A 19,020-nucleotide genomic window follows, 5' to 3' on the forward strand; every position below is an offset into this window, starting at 1 on the left:
TACTTGACATGATGCCATTCTCCCCTTACTGCACGACACGTCCCCCTGACTCTTCTCGTAAGACTAACCAATGATTGGTCCTTGGGCATCGATTGCCTGTGTGCGAGTCAATCAGCCTCACCTGACTTATGTTATTTCATCTCATTTAAAAGAAGCATCTGCTATGTCATAATGATTACAGCCCTCAGGCTCTCTGTAATAGGTCGTTATGCAGTACAGTAGCAGGCCATGTGGGATCTTTAAATTTTAACGGTCACTCATAATGGCCATTGGCCGACATTCTTATAGGCGCACTCCTCTTTGTCTTTAACTTTCCTCAGCACACACACCCAATTGAAATGAAGTCATCTATGCCGAGACGTCTGCTTCACAGACTCTGACAACTGTCAGCACGTCCCCGATTAATATGGCGCGTCTAAATAAGCCTGGAACATCTGCTAATGAGGCTGCTTTAATGAGTGTCCTTGTTTGGACTTTTATTGAGCAATCTCTGCTATCCTGCTTCAAGACTTGATTAAGCAGTTACTCAACCTCCATTGTGATGCACTTAAAAGCTGTAGCATTTGGGTGAGTGATTTTTTTACAAGGAGAATCACATTATCTCTGCGGTGAGGGCAAATTGTTTTAGTCATCAATGTATCACCCATTTAGTTTTATTAGCAACTCTTTAGCTATGTTTTACTGTTTGTACAGCTGGCCGGATTAATCAAGGATCATTGAGTGTGAAAACAAACTAATTTCAAGTGTGTATTCAGGGATCAATCTGCTTCAGGTTGTATTTTAAATGCTTGGCTCCAGAATTTGAAATGATCTACTTTTGCATAGGATTTTGATTAGGATTTGACATTTCACAAGTTTAGCATCTTTTCTGTTTCTGTAATTTGATACAGTCGTCCCTTTGCCTGTTTACTATGGGGCTGGTTTCATGTGGCGCTCTGGACTGTAGCAGTGGTTCATACACACACATCTGTTGTGGACACACTGTTTACCTGGGGCTTTGTGGAAACTCTATCAAACTTAGAAATATTTGTTTTCGGAAAATAGCTCTGTCACACTTTGAAGCACACATCTACTTCCTTGTTCACTTTCATCGTTATTGAATTTAAGTCTTGGGATATTTCCCCTAAATATTCTTTCTCTACTACACTGGCACAGCAGATTTCATTCTACATATGTGTGTGTATATATATATATATATATATAATAGTAGACCCAACCCGAAGGAAGCCGATCTTTCTTTAAGCCTGAGCCCGTTACATTCCGACATTATTCACATTTACGAGCGCACTTGTAGAATGTACCGAAGTAAGTTTCTTTAATAACTCAGCTTTATTTACTAGCCACTCATTCTGCATGCAACTTTATGTGACGCTACACACTACGTACTGTTCACTTCTGCCTTACAGCATGTGGTAACACTGCTGTAACACACAACTCGGAGAGCTGCTCTCTACATATGCACATGTGACAGCACACAGCTCCAGGACGAGTCAAAAATGGTTTATGCATTCTTTAAAATCATTTATTCGTGTGCCACAGGACAGCCTTTGATTTCCCTCCTCAGCATATATTTGTGCTAATTGGAACACATCACCTGACTGTTTATTTACTGCACAGCGTTTGAGCCTGTGTTAAACTGATAGAAATATAAACTGAGAAATAAAACTGAAAATAATAAGTTCCAAGTTTGTCCTCAGTCACATTAGTCTTACAATGTGACTTTTTGCCATAGTATTGTTTAAGTATCGGTACTGAGATACTTTAGGCAGCTATTGTATCAAGTAAGGCTGCAACAACGAATCAGTAAAATCGATAAAAATCTATGTTGGCAGGCAACATATTTTGATTCGTTGCATCGTGTGATTTATATTTCACTGACTGTGATGCGGAGCCGTTTGCTTCACAGGTTTGTGTGCCCACGAGTGTTTGTGTGTGCGCGCGCACGAGTGTTTGTGTGTGCGCGCGCACGAGTGTTTGTGTGTGTGCGCGCAGTGTTTGTGTGTGCGCGGACGATTGTTTGTGTGTGTGCGAGACACTTTTATTTCAGTTTAATCAGCTTAAGCAGGGTTTAAATGTGCTTGATCGATGAACTGTTTTAAAAATAAATAAAAAAATCTGATTAATCAATTAATTTATTGACCGATTAATCGATTATGAAAATAATCGTTTATTGCAGCTGTAGTATCAAGGTCATGATTTTGGTAACACTAATCATAGTAACACATTACACCAACAGCACAAGCAACGCTTACATTTTTATTTCCCTCCCTCACTCATGTGTAACACTGCTCTCTCCTTTTACATATTTCCCCCTAATAAAGTTAATCATTCTCTTTAATAGGGAGAGCCGGTGATGTTCATAATCATTCAATGTAATCAATTCTTACATTAGGAAACAAAAAATGCATCTTTGCAGAAAAAAATAATTCACTTCATTAACTGTTAACTGAAACCAAATGCAGACATGGGGGTGAAGAAATTAATTTTGTTTTCATGCATGTTCAGGGAATTTTATTTAATTTTTTAAAATTGCAACTTCTACTTTTGTGCTCACAAATCCTTCATTTGACTGTGTTTGATGAGACTCAGCATTGAAGCGAGATGTAAACATGCCCCCACGAATTAAGTCATGTAGAGGATAATTGTGTTGATAGATGCACATGTATCTCTTGATGTTGTGATCATGTGACATTATAACTGCTGCAGACATATTCATTTACATTCAGTATGTGTATGATGGGCGACCGTGGCTCAGGTGGTAGTGGGTCGTCTTCTGATCGAGAGGTTGGGGTTTCGATCCCAGTACCTGACTATGTGTTGAAGTGTCCTTGGGCAAGACACTGAACCCTAAGTTGCTCCCAGTGGTCGACTAGCGCCTTGCATGGCAGTCCTGTCCCACTGGTGTGTGAATGTGAGAGTGATTGGGTGAATGAGCTGATATGTAAAGCGCTTTGAGACTGCTTCAGTGTGGTGATAAAGCGCTATATAAAATCAAGTCCATTTACCATTTTTACCATGATGTTGCTGCAGGTCTCTTCACCATCCACGTTCCAAAACAGACACCCGGTGAGAACTTTGAAGGACTTAAAATGCTCACTTCTCTCCTGGTACCAAAAGGCTCCCGTTCAGCTGGACCACTGGTGGAAGACATGAGCAGAGGTGAATTATCATCTACATGATTACTGTGGCCTAGACTGGTAGGGATGTGACGATTCACTCAACTCCCAAAACGATTCACGATACTGGGTTCACGATACGATTCTCTCAAGATTTATTTTACAAAATTAGACTGTAGACAAATGATTGAAAAATATTATTTTATTTTCTTCAAAAATAAAAAATACTGTACTATTTTTTTTTTTTATCTTTCATTGTCAAAAGAATCCCTTGATAAACTATGCAAAACAATTTAATTAAAAATACATTCTGTATGAAATAAATAAAGAAATAGTACAAATAAAGAAGTCTATTCATTTCAATTCTGGCTCTATAGTAAACGATGCAAAAACGCATAATAGTTCCTTTTTCTTTAAAAGTGCAACTGAAAATGTATTAAAACAAATCCTATATCAAAGAAACAGTATAAATAAACAAACTATGGCTCTCATTCTCTCTCATTTCTCCCTTTCCTTGCTGTACCCCTCTTACTTTGGATTTCACGTGCTTTCTCACTTCTTTCATTTTGTCTTGGGGAAGCCAAAATGCTTCTACACTTCTGATTTAAAACACGGTGGTGCGTCCTGAATTTCAAATTCAAAATAGATAGCGCCCTTTGCTGTAAAAAAAATGACGTACTGCGATTCAATTTGATGTGAACCGTGACGCCTTTGAATTTATTTTTAACTGCCTCACGATTCATTTTTACATCCCTAGTGACTGGTAAATAACCCGTGGACTCTACATTTTTACCAGAAGGCAGTGAAGAGGTGGGAGATGGTGAAGAGTTTGATGAGGAGTTTGACTGGCAGGTAGAGCAGGAGCTTTACAGAGAGAGCTCTGAGGAGGAGCTCAGGGCCCTGCAGAAGTATGGCTTTGGCAATCAGAGGTGTGGAGTGTTTGCTCGATTACAGGTAGGATTTCAGTGTTGAGCTTTGAAGCCTCAAAGTCTGATAACATTATACACTGTTTAAATTTGCTCATGATGTCCCGACAGGAAGAACTCAGTGACGTTATTGACCTGAAGAACCCTGAGGGAACATCAGTAGCAGAGAGGAGGCAACATCGGCTGGAGGCGGAGACCGCAGCCTTCTCTGCTGACCATTACCTGTAGGTCTGCACCATATGGCTTACAACCAACAACAACAACAGTCTTGTTATTTTTAGGCTAAATCACGATGTACATTTTATATGTTGATATTTTTTTTTCTCATTTCAATTACTGTACGAATGTCAAATTCAACCTTTCGGTGCATAGAATGATACCAATATGGTGACTTAAGTTGCCCCTTATATTCAGGTTGTGCCATCTAAGGAACCATTCGGACGATTTAAAGTGCTACAATTCGATTATTCAACGATTATTGTGATTTTCGATGCACCTCTCATTCAGGGTTTCTCCTTCTCCTCACATTGCGACTCTTTCATACTTTTAAACAAGGTTTATATGTATCCCCATTATCTTTAGATATGTCAAATCACCAAATCCAACAGTATTCATATTACAAAAGATATAAATATAAAAATAACTAAAATGTTAGCTCATTCAGCTAATTGAATTTGATCTAACACAAAAGATAGCTTTCAAATAAAATCCTCAATGAGCCACATAAATTCCACGAGAAACTAAACATTTGCTCTCCACAATTAAAGCAGCTTTAAAAATGTAGAAAACATACAAAATCAGCTCTCATAACAATTATGGATTTTGCATTTTTAAATAAAAGGTGAATGGAAAAAAAAGAGCACAATGTATTATTCTCATCTCTCCTTATACACAAATATGAATGCGTGCAGGAACATTTTCTGGGTGGGTGGGGGAGTGTGCAGCTTGGTGTGTGAGGGTTCACCAGGAGAGTGAGAGAGTCCCAGCCGACAACAAAGAATTTATGTGACAATTTGTACTCGATGGTCATGATAGTCATTTTATACATCTCGCGTGGAACAAGCCGCCATATATCAAGTATATTCGATATATACATAGACCCCAATGGCATCCTGCCTTCCCTTCCTGTCTCTGCCGCCTCACTCTGCTGACAGCCGTGTGTCATTACAGGGCTGATTTGTTTGAGGATGATGAGATAAAGGGGATACTGAAGTTTAAGCCATGGTGGGCAAAGCTGCGTCCTTCCACGGAGAACGAGGCCAAATATGGTGAGTTTGTGTCACTTTTCTCCTATTTTTAAATCTTTGTCTGTCGGTTTTTGCATTGATTTTGAAACAATTTCATTAGTTTATAAAGCACTACATGACCTTGCCCTAGACTAGCAATGATATATGGTTTTAGTTGATGAACCCGACAGACCCTCAGATCTTCTGGTACTATTTTTTGAACTATTCTAAAGAGCAAAACTAAAAAGCTTGGTTTTTATGCTCTAAGACAGTGGGACAGCCTGTGGGGGATCTGAGAGGAGCTGAGAATATTTAGATTTATTTATTCAGTCTGTCTTTTATGTAGTGATTTCACTTTTTTATGCCTATAATTTTATGATTTGATATGTTAAATCTTTTATTATTGTTGTTGTTTTTAACTTTTCCAGCTTTTATGCTAATTTTAATGTTTTATGTTTTGTAAATTCCTCCCTTCGCTACTTTGTTTTTATCTCGGACTCTATCTTGTCCTCTTTTTAATTATTCTATTAAGTTACTTCTGTGTGTATTATTCTTTAAACCATTTTAGCTTTTGTCAATCACTTTAGCAAAATTATGTGAAGCACTTTGGACAACAATTGAATTTGTAAGAAAGGTGCTATATAAATAAATATGTTGAGGTTTTATTTATTCAGACAACTTTTTTCAGGAAATTTACTTTGATCTCCTGACATGTTTTGACTGCCAACTGTCAGTCTACCTCGGAGGAATCTACTGATTGCTTTGATGCATTCTTACAAATTATTTTCTAAGGAAAGCATCAAAGCGTTGCTTGAAAATTTTTGTCTGAATAAAGGAAAGCTCAACGTAATATTTCAAAAAATAGACAAAAGGAACTTGCTGGAACTATATATATATTTTTTTTAATAATTGATTGATTTTGGCAGTCTGCCAAAATGTTTAGATCTTATTGAGATGGTGATGCTATTCATATTTTATACAATTTTAATATTAGAAAAATATGCAAAAACTCTAAATTAGGAAACAATTACAGCAATAATTAACAAACTCTACAGTATCAACTACAGTTGATAATAACTAAAATAGAAAGTCCATCTGTGGAGCAGAGAGATAGAAACTGCCCCTCAGCATTTGTTAGGATGGGACTGTGGCAGATGCTGGGAAGCATTTTCTCTGCTCTCAGTGTGATGATTAATTTATCACATCATACCCGCAGCAGAACATGTACACTAACTTTCAGCAGGCAGAGCAACAATGACTCTGGAAGAATTTGAACAAGGCCAGAAGTTGACTTGACATTTAAATTTAGTTCTAAATCAAAGTGAGCATCTGTTGAGTGGAATAAATCTCCTGATGCATGGAGGCGCCAGCTTGCATTGGCTGCTAATGTGTGGGTAAAACATACTGAAGCGCACCTATAGTCCACACTTGGTGACAGATCTATTGATCTGTGAAACAGTAGTACTATTTGTTCCTGCCTTTGTAAACAGATTTTTAGGTTAATGAGTCTGAATGGAGACGTTTGACCCTTCTGAAAGTGATACACTCTGTCTAAATCTACCGATTTCTCAGCTGTGAACTGCAAAAAGTGTTTTTTTATTGTTCTGATCTTTGTCTTTATCATCTTTCATAAAATCGTATTTGTGACACTTGAATACGTTTGTGACTGTGGCTGCATTCGAAATCACATACTAACATACTACTTACACTGAGTTTGACATCAACATTAGTATGTCGTGCGTTCACATTAGATAGTTTGAAAAGATTGCGTACGCAAGTAATACCCTGATGTATACTGTATATCGGGACATTTTTAAGTATGCACGCACGGTGGGCACACTAGTCATACTCAACTGTCCCATGATGCATTGCGAGTGAAATGTGAAATTGTCCTGAGACCGGCTTAAAGCTTAAAATCAAATGTCCCCTTTTCAAAACAAAAGCATTTCTTCTTGTTTTCCTATAGTTTTTTAACACTTTTGTAAATAGGGCTCTTGTTTTGAAGTTAACAGGAAGTTTTGTCAGTAGCACAATAGCGCATCTCAGAAAATCTTTAAAATGTCGGCATTATATGCGTTTCCCCGAGTTTTTTTAATCAAATGACCACGCGTTGATATTCTACTTGGTCGTTTTCTCGCTTTAAACGTGTTCAGAACTTTTAAAGGTGGTGAATTAATAGAGATATTTATCCTCATTGTGCTTCCGGTTTTTGTCGTTGGTTTCGAAATGCATGTTTGGGAAACTTTGAAGTATACTTCAATGAGAATGGTCATCATCCTAATTATACTTCTAGTATATAGTACACATTATATATTGAGTTTGTAGTGTATAGTACGGAGTGTTCCATTTCCAATACAGCCATTGTTTCAGTGAAAATAAACATTTAAAGAATTTGTTTAGTCTCAAAGTTTACCAATAAAGATGTTTTTCTTTTCAATTCTTAAAGAAAAACCAAAAAGAAAAAAAAACTAAGTACATTTATTTTCATTATGACCATGATGGCTAAAACAAAGACTGAAGCCGAGATGATTTGTCCATGGAAAAATCAGCCTTCCAGCTGGAATAGGTCCAGCATTTCTGAACAGATGGATGCCAAGCAATGCATCACACTAGGCAAGGCAAATGTATTTGTATAGCACATTTCATACACATTCAATGTGCTGTACATAATCAAAAAGTGCAATAGAAAACATCCAACAGCCCAAAATTCAACAAGAACCTTAAAATCAGCATTAAAACAATTAAATAAGCAATAACATGATTAAAAATCTCCCTTTCAGTCCAACACAGTAGAGAAAAAGTTGTCTTTTAACTTGGATTTAAACATGTTCACATTAAATGCTGACTTTAGCTCTGCTGGCATCTATCCCAACCAGGGTTAGGGGTCAGTTATAATTGTAGTCGTGTAATTGATAATTAATTACAATTATGTTGTAATTATAATTGTAATTTTAAAAACCTGTTGCTGTTGTAATCGTAATTAAATTGTAATTGAGTTTGTAATTGTAATTGCCATGAAAATTATATAAAAAAAGTCAATTCTAATTTAACACCAAACTGGGGAACCATGTTACAGTTCTACGTACAGTTCTACACATATGTAGTTAACACATTAGATAGGTTTCATATCAACCTTTCCCACATTTTGCCATTAAAAAAAAATAAAAAATTAGGAAGCCTAACAAGGTAATCAATAGATGGGAAAGACATTAGATGATAGATATTTGCTTTTACTTTTTTTTTTACATCTGATTTAGGACCTGTTATCATTAGTCACTAACAGAAAGCTAACACAAGAGGAAGATTAACTTTTATTAGGTTATTTATTTCAGGCTCAGCAATTTTGAATAATTGTAATTAACTTTAGTAATTGAGAATGTAATTGTAATTGGCTCTTTGAGGATAAAAAAATAATTGTAATTTAATTGTAATTGGAAAAAAAAATGCTAGTCATAGTAATCGTAATATATTTGTAATTGAACATGGGTAATTGAAAACATATTTGTAACTGAAAAATGTAATTGACCCCAACCCTGATCCCAACCTACAAGCAAATGAACTGTTGCATTCCATAATCATATAAAGATAATAACAATATAATGATGAAAGCCATATGTTTTTTTTAGGACAAATGTATCTCGTAATGCATTGACATATTTGGGTTATTTGGCTGCTTCAATATGGTGATCACCTATCAAAAAGGTAGCTACCACAGCAATGACTGAAGGCTACCACAAGGTGGCATAAAGTTTCAGAAATCCAAAGGGCAATTATGCATTCTTAATGGCTGCTCTCAGTCTGGCGGATGATTTCACAGTTCCCAGTAGAACCACTTCCAAGCTCTCCAAACTGCTAATTGAATCGTCGTACATGCAGCGCTGCAGACATGAATCTGATAACTGTGGCTTTGTGTGCCAGACATTGATGTTGTTCCCTCACAATATAAGAATCCTCCAGGGATCCATTTGTCTTAGCACTGCTCCTCCCCCCCTCCCCCTCCTGCTAAAGAAAGGACAGGGTGCAGCTCACTGGCTCCATTTAGTTGGTGCCTCAGGGCTCTTCAAGCAGGAAAGAGTTGCCATTAGAGCAGATTGAACTTGAACCTTGTCTAGTCACTTCCCTGCTGCCTGTAGACCAATATAAAGTGGACTGATGTCTGACTGGCATTTGTTTTTAGTAATTTAGGTTTTGTCTGTTATTTTTTTACTCCGATCACTTTGATTTCCCTTTGTTTTCCAGCAGGAGATATGGCTTTTTGAATCCTAGCACAGCCAGACTCTTTTTAATTGTGCCATCACTGGGCACTCCACATTAGTCTGTTAATTCCTGCACTTCCACTGTTTAAGCAGGCGCCTGCCACAGCTTACATGTGTTGCATTCTTATTTGAGGATTTAGATTAAACAGATAGTATTATCACAGGAGGGATTGCTACAGCACGTGTTGAGGTTTCTTTCATTCCAACACAAGAGCCCGATCACTGAAAAGCAGTCATCAATCAGCGATGCTGAGGCCATTAGAGTCGGCCTGAGTTTAGCTTCTGAGGAGCATTAAAGTTCCCCCTCAGCCCTACAGCTCCCTCGCCTCATTCTGCATTCTGAGACAGAGTGGCTCAGTCGGGAACCCGGGCGCAGATAAATGGGTCAAATTAAACTTAATGGCTTGATTGACAGCCGGAATAGCATTAGCTTCATCTGAGTGTAAAGAATGGCGTCAGTCAGAAGATTTAAGCGCCTTGCCATCAAATCCCAAAAGCACGTTCATGGTGTGGTATAAATATTTTAGATTAGGAAGAGCAAGTCCTCTGTGAGGTTCTCACAATTTCCTTCACCTGCTTTCTCATCCTCTCTACTCCTGCTCAGGTTGAGTAAAATATCAGCTGACAGATGGATTCTGGCCCAAATGCCAATGAAGTAACCCCCCCCCCCCCAAACTCCCTCTTTGTGCTCTAATGCAGTAGTTTTTTGTCCCGTGTACCTCTTTGCATTTTTATCAAATCAGGCGTACCCCCTCCACATTTTCATATATTGTGTCATTTGTGTATGGTGGGCTCTCCTGAACTTCTTCCTGTTTCTCAAACATGGTTCCCTAAGGCTTAATCAACAATTTTAAAATACTAAAAGCATTTAAAAATATACCAATACAACCTTCATGTGATTACTTTTGGGTTCAGCGTCTTGTTCCATGAATATGTTAAGGTTGAACTGAATGAAATTCATTACCATTGTTGGTATTTTTCTTTGTATTCTTGTATATCTTAGTTACTGATTATTAGTTAGTCAGTTTTTTTCCCTGTTTAGTACTTATTGTTTATTTCTAGAATGAGACGGAAGCAATATGATGAAACTTTTATGATTATAGAAATGGAGGTGGGATTAAGTAAGTCTTTCTTCGTCCCACTCACTTTTGAGCAGACCTATTATTACAACTCTAAGTGGACGTGGATCGTATCTAATATTATGGACATCTCTGATCGTTTTTTTCAGGTTTTATAACATTTTTTTGTAGCAATTAGGGTTTTGTTACGTTTCTGATCATAGTTGCATATCGGGCTCTAACAAGCCTAAATGAGTCTGTCTCTTCTTTGCTCATAAAAAGTCCTCCAATATTATATGAACTTCTCCTGCATGTATCCAAAGCCACATTTGCACTCTAAGTCGACTGCTCAAGGATGTCTTTGGTAAATTAGCCGTGACAGCCGTTTTCTGCTTGGCACAGTGGTGAAAAGGTGCAGTTTGAGTTTTAGCCTTTGTAGAAATGACTGATAACTCTGTATTGAAGCGGTTAATTTTTTTGAGATGAAGGATTGTGAGTTAAATATTGAAGGTCAGCATATGCTTTAGTATAGAGGGATCCAATTTTAAAGGCCTTTGCTTGTGTCACTATGCTTGTAATGCAATGATGGGATTTAAATTTACTGGAGACTCAGGAGCAGCTGCTTTCCAACTGGCACACATTCATGTTTCCATCATCATAGCCCCCATGGAAACATAATCTATTTGTTGTGCTTGAGAACATCATTGGACAATTTGGTGGAGGGGCTTCTTTCCAAAGGACCGAGGATTAAGAGGGTGACCAAGCAGAGCGTGTTGACTTTTAATCATTTGCCTTGCAGTTTGAGTCCCTACATTGCTTGGCCATGTGTGGATGTGCCCTGGCCGGGCACTGATTTCTTGTAAATGGAGGGGGGATTTATAGTTCATCGTTAGACTGTCTAGAAATTTTGACTCACGTTTTTAACCAGTTTTTTAACTGGTGTCTGAACTAAGCTTGAGTTTGAACGAGAGTAAAGTAATGTAACCTTTATCATTGTTGTGAAATTATTTGCATTTTTACCCACTTCTCTTTAGGGGGTAGCAGTGGGCTGCCAATTGTAGGCGCCCGGAGAACTTTTGATTTGGGGTTAAGGGACTTTGTCAACATTCCACAATGATGGCCGGGTGAGATTCGAACCGGTGACCATTACAAGCTCGCTTCCTTAACTACTAGGCCACCACTACACAACACACTAGGAGGGGGTCACTTTCAAGAAACTAAGAACAATTTAGTTTTTTCTGCAACTACACCAAACTTGCCACATTTTAATCAATTTTCATCACTTTTTCTTGCCACATTTTTTCTCTTTTTAATGCATCTTTGCTACATTACTCCCATTCCTGTCACTTCTTCATTAAATTTCAATGCTTTTTCTGCACATCTTTTCAATCTTCAAGATATTTTCTTATGAACCCTATCCACCACTTTTCCCACCTATTGTTGCATATGTTGACCCATTATTGTCACTTTTAACCTCTACTCACCATATTTCATGCTTATTTTTGCCAATTTAACCACATTCATAATTGGCCATGTCCATTATTTGCCAACTAATTGTTCCTAAATTATATTACCCCCCCCCTTCCCCCATTTCCGTCACCTTTAAGGCAATATTGACACTTTGAACTCTTTTTACAGCTTTTTCTGTTTGTTTTTGGCCACTCTAATTTGCAACTTTTAACCAATTTCTGTGCTTTTTAAACCCCCATTTCACCACCTTATTTACATAACAGTGGTTATTATTCATATCAATAAATATATGTGGTTATCACAGATTTATAGAACAATGGACCATCATTTTGCTGACTTTATGCATAGGCTCCAAAAAGCTCTCTTTTTATTCCCCCTTATGGTTCTCTCTCCACATGACTGTTCAGCTACAGCGGGGGTCTGCGCTCTCAGGCACCTTCATTTTGGGGGTCGTGGGCTGAAATGGTTGAGAACCATTGGTTTATAAGACTTGTAGGGTGCACCGACAAGCCTGGCTGCTGCTCTAACAGCAGGAATTGGGTCAGAAATTAATTTCTAATCAACAAAAGCCTTCACACGCGTCATCCTAATGCCTGATGGATTCGCCTGGCTCAATAGTGATGAATGAATGTAATGTTTGAGTGGGGTAAATCCATCAGATTGAAGGCGCTGATAGAAAATCCATCAGCGTCATGAGGCTGTGTCTATTGTGGAAGAGAACGACTGTGCTGGTCCTGGTTGGAATAAGCATTTAGTCTTTTTGCAAAGCAAAATTCTTCTACAATTAAACAATACAGTTGCAATGCACAAACATTTACCGTATTTTTCGGACTATAAGGCGCACTTAAAGTCCTTTAATTTTCTCAAAAATCAACAGTGAGCCTTATAATCAGGTGCGCCTTATATATGAAATTAATATGTCAAAATGTTTTAGTACAACTTTGTTAAACTATGAAGCTGCACTGCTTGATGACACTTTAGGGCTGCCGTAGTCAGGCGCCTCACGGAGTGATATGTACCAGTACTGTGCTTCAACATACTGAACTGAAAAAGTGATTGTATTCTGTATTTTGTGTGTTAAACCTGAACAATGTTGAGAATTATTGTTAATGAGTTGAATAAAGTTTGACTTATCTGACTATTTTGTTTCGCTTAATGCATCTTAATAATAATAATAATAATGATAATAATAATAATAACAAACCGGTGCGCCTTATGTATGAAAATAGACCCAGTCAGACCCATTCACTGATAGTGCGCCTTATAATCCGGTGCGCCTTATAGTCCAAAAAATACGGTATAACAATTACACTCAGATCTTTCTTCATAAAGTGTTTTCACTGTTTGGCATCAGCAGAGGTGTAAACAGTACTGATACATCCTACTCAAGTCGAAGTACTGTTATTTGATTGAAATTGTGCTCAAGTACAAGAAAGTTGGTAATAAATCTTTCTACGATTCCCTTACATACAGTAAACATCTCATGTGTAAACTGAAAAAGGAAGAGACAAAATCTTGCACAATTACAACTTAATTTATTTTCCACCAAAACATCTGTATAAAATAAAAGATTTGTCAAAATGTACAATTATTTTTTAAAATAAAATAACACCAATAAATTCAATCCAAAATAAAAAAAAAAAAACTAATTATCAGGTTACAAGTATAGCTACATTTATGAACTCGAAAACTGAGAAATTAACCGGCATTCAATGCTGTTTTGGCACGTTGCATTAAGTTTAATCTGATTGGTTGGTTGTAGATGTGGCGCATTTGATTATCTGCTCGTTTAATTTCTTTGTTTCACAATGTCCGTTGATCATTTTAAAACAAAAAAATGTAATTCACTCAGTAACAGTTGGATGTAGAATAGTAACAAATTACTTTACTTTTTTTTAAATCTACTTAAAGCTGATATCCGGAGTTTCTGAGAAATCTGTTTATGTATGATTCTTTTGAAATGCGAAAAAACACCTAACTAGTCTTTTACTATGGTCTACTGCCGGTGGTCATTCATATACATTAATGTGTTCAAGTCCCTCCTTCGTCCTATAGACCCCTATACAAATGGAAACGAGCGCCATGATTGCCCAATCAACAGGCTTCCACTTCTTGTTTTTGAGTCTGTCAATCAAAGTGAATGCGGAAATGTGCACAGAAACAAGGCCGCGCGTCACAACAGCAAACAGGTAAATATGATTTTGGCTCTTACCTGACCCATATACTTATACCAAAGCGACCTTGTTATGTTTCGTGATGCGCATGCAGAAAAGTAGAGGCGTGGCTTCTGGTAGATTGGTAGAGGCAGTGGGAGGAAGTGAGGCTGTTTAGGGCGGGACATCGAGACATTTCTCAGAAACTCCGGATATCAGCTTTAAGTACAAGTAAAAATACTCATTTAGAAATATACTCAAAAGTACAAGTACCCATAAAAGCAACTCAATTACAGTAGCAGAGTACTTGTAGTAATCCATTACTTTAACCTCTGGGCATCAGTGAGACATTGGGTGCAACCGTGCATCACTTATTTAATAGTTAGCCCATTAAGCCATTGTCTAGATGTGCAAATGCAAAAAGCTAAACAAGCAGATGTTTTTGAACATGTTTTGTTTTTTTTCTTCTGCATCTGCTTAGCTATGCATTACCCTTACAGCTGCATCAGTGCAGGAGAGAGGGCTCAGGTGGCATCTGCATGGGGCTGAAATCCTGACGTAATGCAGCTGAAATCTTCTTTTTCTCCACAGCAGCAACAGCAGCACATGCCTGACTTCACTCAGACCTGCTGCAAATCAGTGCGAGGTTGCAGAAAGCATTTAAATCCCCTCTCACTGAAGCACACCTCACTCCCCAGGGGCTTAGAGGTGGAACTCCCTCACTCACACAGAGAGGAATTGATTTCACCTGTTTTATACACATTAGGGAGAATGGGAGAGAAACTGTTAAGTTATAGCTCACTTCTGCAGGCAGACACTCCATTTTAGAGGACTGCAATCGCTTAATGAGCCTGGAGTTTTTTTTTTTCCACTCTATTAGCTCTACCACAGATCCCTATTTGAAATATATCTTTTTCAAAGAGCAAAGCAGTATTTTGTGGAAATTATGCAACTGTGGACGATTCATCATGCTTGATTTTACACAGCTCTGTAAGTTTGTTGCAATCCTCAACGTTAGACACAAATCCTTGTATTTCTATTTTAAAGTGGGACCATTCATCATTTTCTTTACCAGGCTAATGGGAAGACTCAATAAGGCAGTGTTTAGTAATTCTGCCTAAAAGACATCTTTCTGTTTGAAAGCTTGCATGTTACCTCCTACATTTATGTAAAGTCTCTAAATAGATAACATAAAAAACCTTGAGTGTAATTCATGAATTATCTTTTATTATTATATGTTTATTAAGATTCTGATTTAATTAGTGATGCACCACTTTGAGTATAGGCTTGTTTAGATTCAGTAAAACTTAAATCAGATGTGTAAGGCTGTAAAGTTTATTAATCTAAATTTAATGAACTGTTTACTACTAATTGGCCACTTGATGGGGTCACAAACATCAGTACATTAATTGTTTATTGCTTAAAACCACATCCAGTCTCAGCTCAACTAAGCTCTCCATGGCTGCACCCGAAAGCCTCAGCTGAAATGTTGTCCGAAACAGTTTCTAATCAAGTGAGATGTCTGAGACAAATCAACTTTGATGGCCAAATTACCTTCTACAACTCAATCTAATCCCCTAAAGTCTGACCTTGCTTCTTTTAGGGATTGAACAATCTTCTGCCAAAACCTTTTGGGTGATTTAATGAAAGCTTTTAAAGTCCAGACACTGATATACAATACCATGAAGGCACTTTGAATTTACTTTTTATTTTTTTTTAATATTGTGTTTCATTGACTAAATAGGCAGTGGATATATTCTTATACTGCTGCTCTGAAGTTAAAAACCCTTGAAATGACAACGTTTCTTTGTGAGCTGAATTCAGTATCCAAAACCTTACAGGCCAGATGGTTTTAAACCATCTTTGTATATTGAGCTTGTGGATCTCAACTGTTATGTTTTAAGGAGCTGAAAACCCCCTTAATTATAAGGGGGATTATTGTGCTTAGGGGTTGGAAGGTACCAGAAAGGATCATATATACTTTTATTACTTATTTTGTAGTGTGGAATTTTAGTAAAGGCTTCATCAAGTGACATTACTTATACGGTGAACAGTAGTCAGCAACAGTAAGATTAAGAAAAAATGCTGGAGGGGAGTCCAGATTGGACTGCTTGTATCGGCGATTTTAGATGGAGGTCGATGTAATCCTATTTTTTCTTACTGATGTTGGGCCAATATTGGATATGAGTTCAGGACACCTCTTTTTGATTATTGTGATTTTTTTCAATAGGTGTAGAATAAAAACAATGTGCTTTGGATGAACTTATTGAATTTCAATTGTGCAGAGTCAGCACTTTGCAGCATTAATATCTGTTTGCCAAAATAAAAGCTAAACATATCTAACTTTTTTGGGCCAAGGCAAAAGCCCAAGACCCACAGGGCTGGCCCACGAGTTGAGAACCCATGTTAAACCACAAGGACCAGAAAGGTTTGAACATATCTTTGTGTCACCCATTCCCTCGTCATTGTTCCAACACTTAAACATAGCACAAACCTAAAGGAGGGCCTTGGTAAAATGGCATGTGTGGCATATTTATCCAGCTTAGTGCAGGAATAATCTTAGGGCTTAATGCACTAACCCTGTGAAGCCATTTATCCTCCCAGTGAAACCACACCAAACAAAGCGTGTGTGGTTTAGTATTTGATGTGAAAAGTGTGATGCTTTTATTACTTAGCGGTTGAAAAACATGCTCATGTGATGGGAACAGTTACTGAAGTCAAAGGCTTATATGTTTCTGTCTTTTATTTTACCCACCCACAAATAGATCTTCTCCTTTTTGTTATAAAAGCCAATGAAAGTCACGCCCTGTTAATAACTTGGATATACTGGTTCTCTTGTAGATGTGTCATTCAGCAGTGAGGAGAAAGAGCAATTGAGGAAGTTTACCAACCGCTCCTACCTGTTGGACAAGACGTCTCGTCACCAGGCCTGGTGCAGCCTACTAGACATCCTGCTGGCCTACGTGTATGACGTGCGCCTGACTGAGGGCGAGCACAGTGTGAGTGTCTGAGCTCCATAGCACATAGTATAGCTTGGGATGACAAAGCGGTCCATCCCCACATCCTTTGGAAGCCCCTTCCATTTTGTTCAGAGCTTTAGGAGATTACCATCCGATCCCAGTGCTTAGCTCAGGCCTCTTTGTGTCACTCCTCTGAGGTAACTGCACAAAGCGAAGTGAGCTCGGCTGCTTTAGGTAGCATGTGTTCAATGTTTGATAGACCAGAAAGTTAAAACAGCCCGTCATAATTCACCATTGTGATAGGGGTTCATTTAGGGCAAATGTGTCAAACTCGAGGCCCGGGGGCCAAATCTGGCCCTTTAGATCAGTAGTTCTCCAACTTTTTTGGCCCAAGTACCTCCTTTCTCTCATTTCTGAATCCAAGAATTAAATTCCTGTGTTCGACTTCAACATTTTGCTCAGAATTCTCTGAAAAAAAAAAAAGCCAACTATAGAGCATAATGATGGAATAAATGAGTGATAAAACACATTTTAATCTCATTGTAAATAAGTAGAATGAAACATTATTTAGTGCCTCCTGAATTAACCTATTTCTATAGTTTTTATCATTCCTGGTCGTCTTCTCAAGTACGCCCTGTAGTGCTATTACCTACCCCTAGGACTACACCTACCCCCATTTGAGAAACACTGCTTTAGATGGTCGTATTTTGGCCCACAGGAAAAAGTTAAAATCAAAGTCAAAAAAGTCAAAGTCAGCTTTATTGTCAATTCCTTTGCATGCATAAACATACAAGGGAATCGAGAAGACGTTTCTCACTTCCCACGGTGAACAGATAAAGTGCTCAGGCACAACAGAAAAGACATTCCTATACTAAAGGTAGACATACAATTTTTACAACAGATAAAACATTTACTAATACCAAATACTAAAACTAATACTAATATATAAATACTAAATACTAATACTAATATATAAATACAGTGTGTATGACAGAGAAAGCATGAAAAGTTGCAAAAATGACCATATATTTAAGTTGTAGCTATCTTTGTCGCTCCAAATACACAAATTTGCTGTCTTGTTTTATTGCAAAATGTTTGTAATAAGTTGATCTTGCAGGGACTGACATTTGTCACTCATCTCTTGGATGTTGCCAGTGCCATACGTGGAAGTGAAAACTAGCGCACCACACATTAGTGTTAAAATTGCACTTTATTTCTAACTACTCTACTGCCCACTCACTTGAGCTCGAGCTGCACTGTATTTGATCCCTGAGCAAAAATGAGTTTGACACCCTTTATTTAGGGAAAAAGTCCAGAATAAACTTTTTGGCCTGTGTACGCACCTGTTTTTCTTGTGCCTTTCGTCTTGTGATTAGAAACGATCTCCTCTGCAGGTGGAGTCTCCATGGACCATCAGAAAACTTAGTGGGACTCTGTGCTGGCTGGAGGTGAGTCTGAATAATAATTTTGACATCAGTTAAATGTATGATCAAGAATTCCAAACGTGGTTAAAGTCTCAATGATAAAAGTGCCGCCACACATTAATCTTATAACACAAAGTGATTCTTATTAAACTTGATGATACGTGATGGCCCCCCTGTGAAACTTTTTGCTGCACTGCAACTTTCCACTACAGTACGGCCTTTACCTGCTCTAACTGCATGTGTAGATGAAACAAGCATGAAGGATGATCTCAAATCCCTGGTGGTAACTGCTGTTACAATCTGTGCTCAAGTGTGCAGGTGTAACCGCATGTAATCATGTTTAGTGACTCTGGAGGAAGGGGTTGGTGTTGGCCAAAAAAAGATGAACTATACACGGGCGACCGTGGCTCAGGTGGTAGAGGGTCGTCTTC

At 37.9% G+C, this 19,020-nt stretch overlaps 2 protein-coding genes across 5 annotated transcripts in view; both read left to right on the plus strand.

The window, feature by feature from the left end:
• The window catches only part of LOC114464078 (hydroperoxide isomerase ALOXE3-like), a 1,091,527-nt gene that overhangs the window by 844,771 nt on the left and 227,736 nt on the right, over nt 1-19,020 (plus strand). The window lies entirely within an intron of this gene.
• shq1 (SHQ1, H/ACA ribonucleoprotein assembly factor) overlaps nt 1-19,020 on the plus strand; it is a 62,318-nt gene that overhangs the window by 11,767 nt on the left and 31,531 nt on the right. For 2 of the 3 annotated variants that reach the window (XM_028448147.1, XM_028448149.1), the window contains 6 exons: nt 3,031-3,159; nt 3,913-4,070; nt 4,154-4,266; nt 5,213-5,310; nt 17,047-17,204; nt 18,560-18,613. In XM_028448147.1, coding sequence (XP_028303948.1) covers nt 3,031-3,159; nt 3,913-4,070; nt 4,154-4,266; nt 5,213-5,310; nt 17,047-17,204; nt 18,560-18,613 — 710 coding nt within the window. The remainder of the gene's footprint in view (nt 1-3,030; nt 3,160-3,912; nt 4,071-4,153; nt 4,267-5,212; nt 5,311-17,046; nt 17,205-18,559; nt 18,614-19,020) is intronic. The other variant, XM_028448148.1, reaches the window with a different exon arrangement.

The sequence above is a fragment of the Gouania willdenowi genome, chromosome 5 (genome assembly GCF_900634775.1).
Source record: "Gouania willdenowi chromosome 5, fGouWil2.1, whole genome shotgun sequence".
NCBI classification, from domain to species: domain Eukaryota; kingdom Metazoa; phylum Chordata; class Actinopteri; order Blenniiformes; family Gobiesocidae; genus Gouania; species Gouania willdenowi.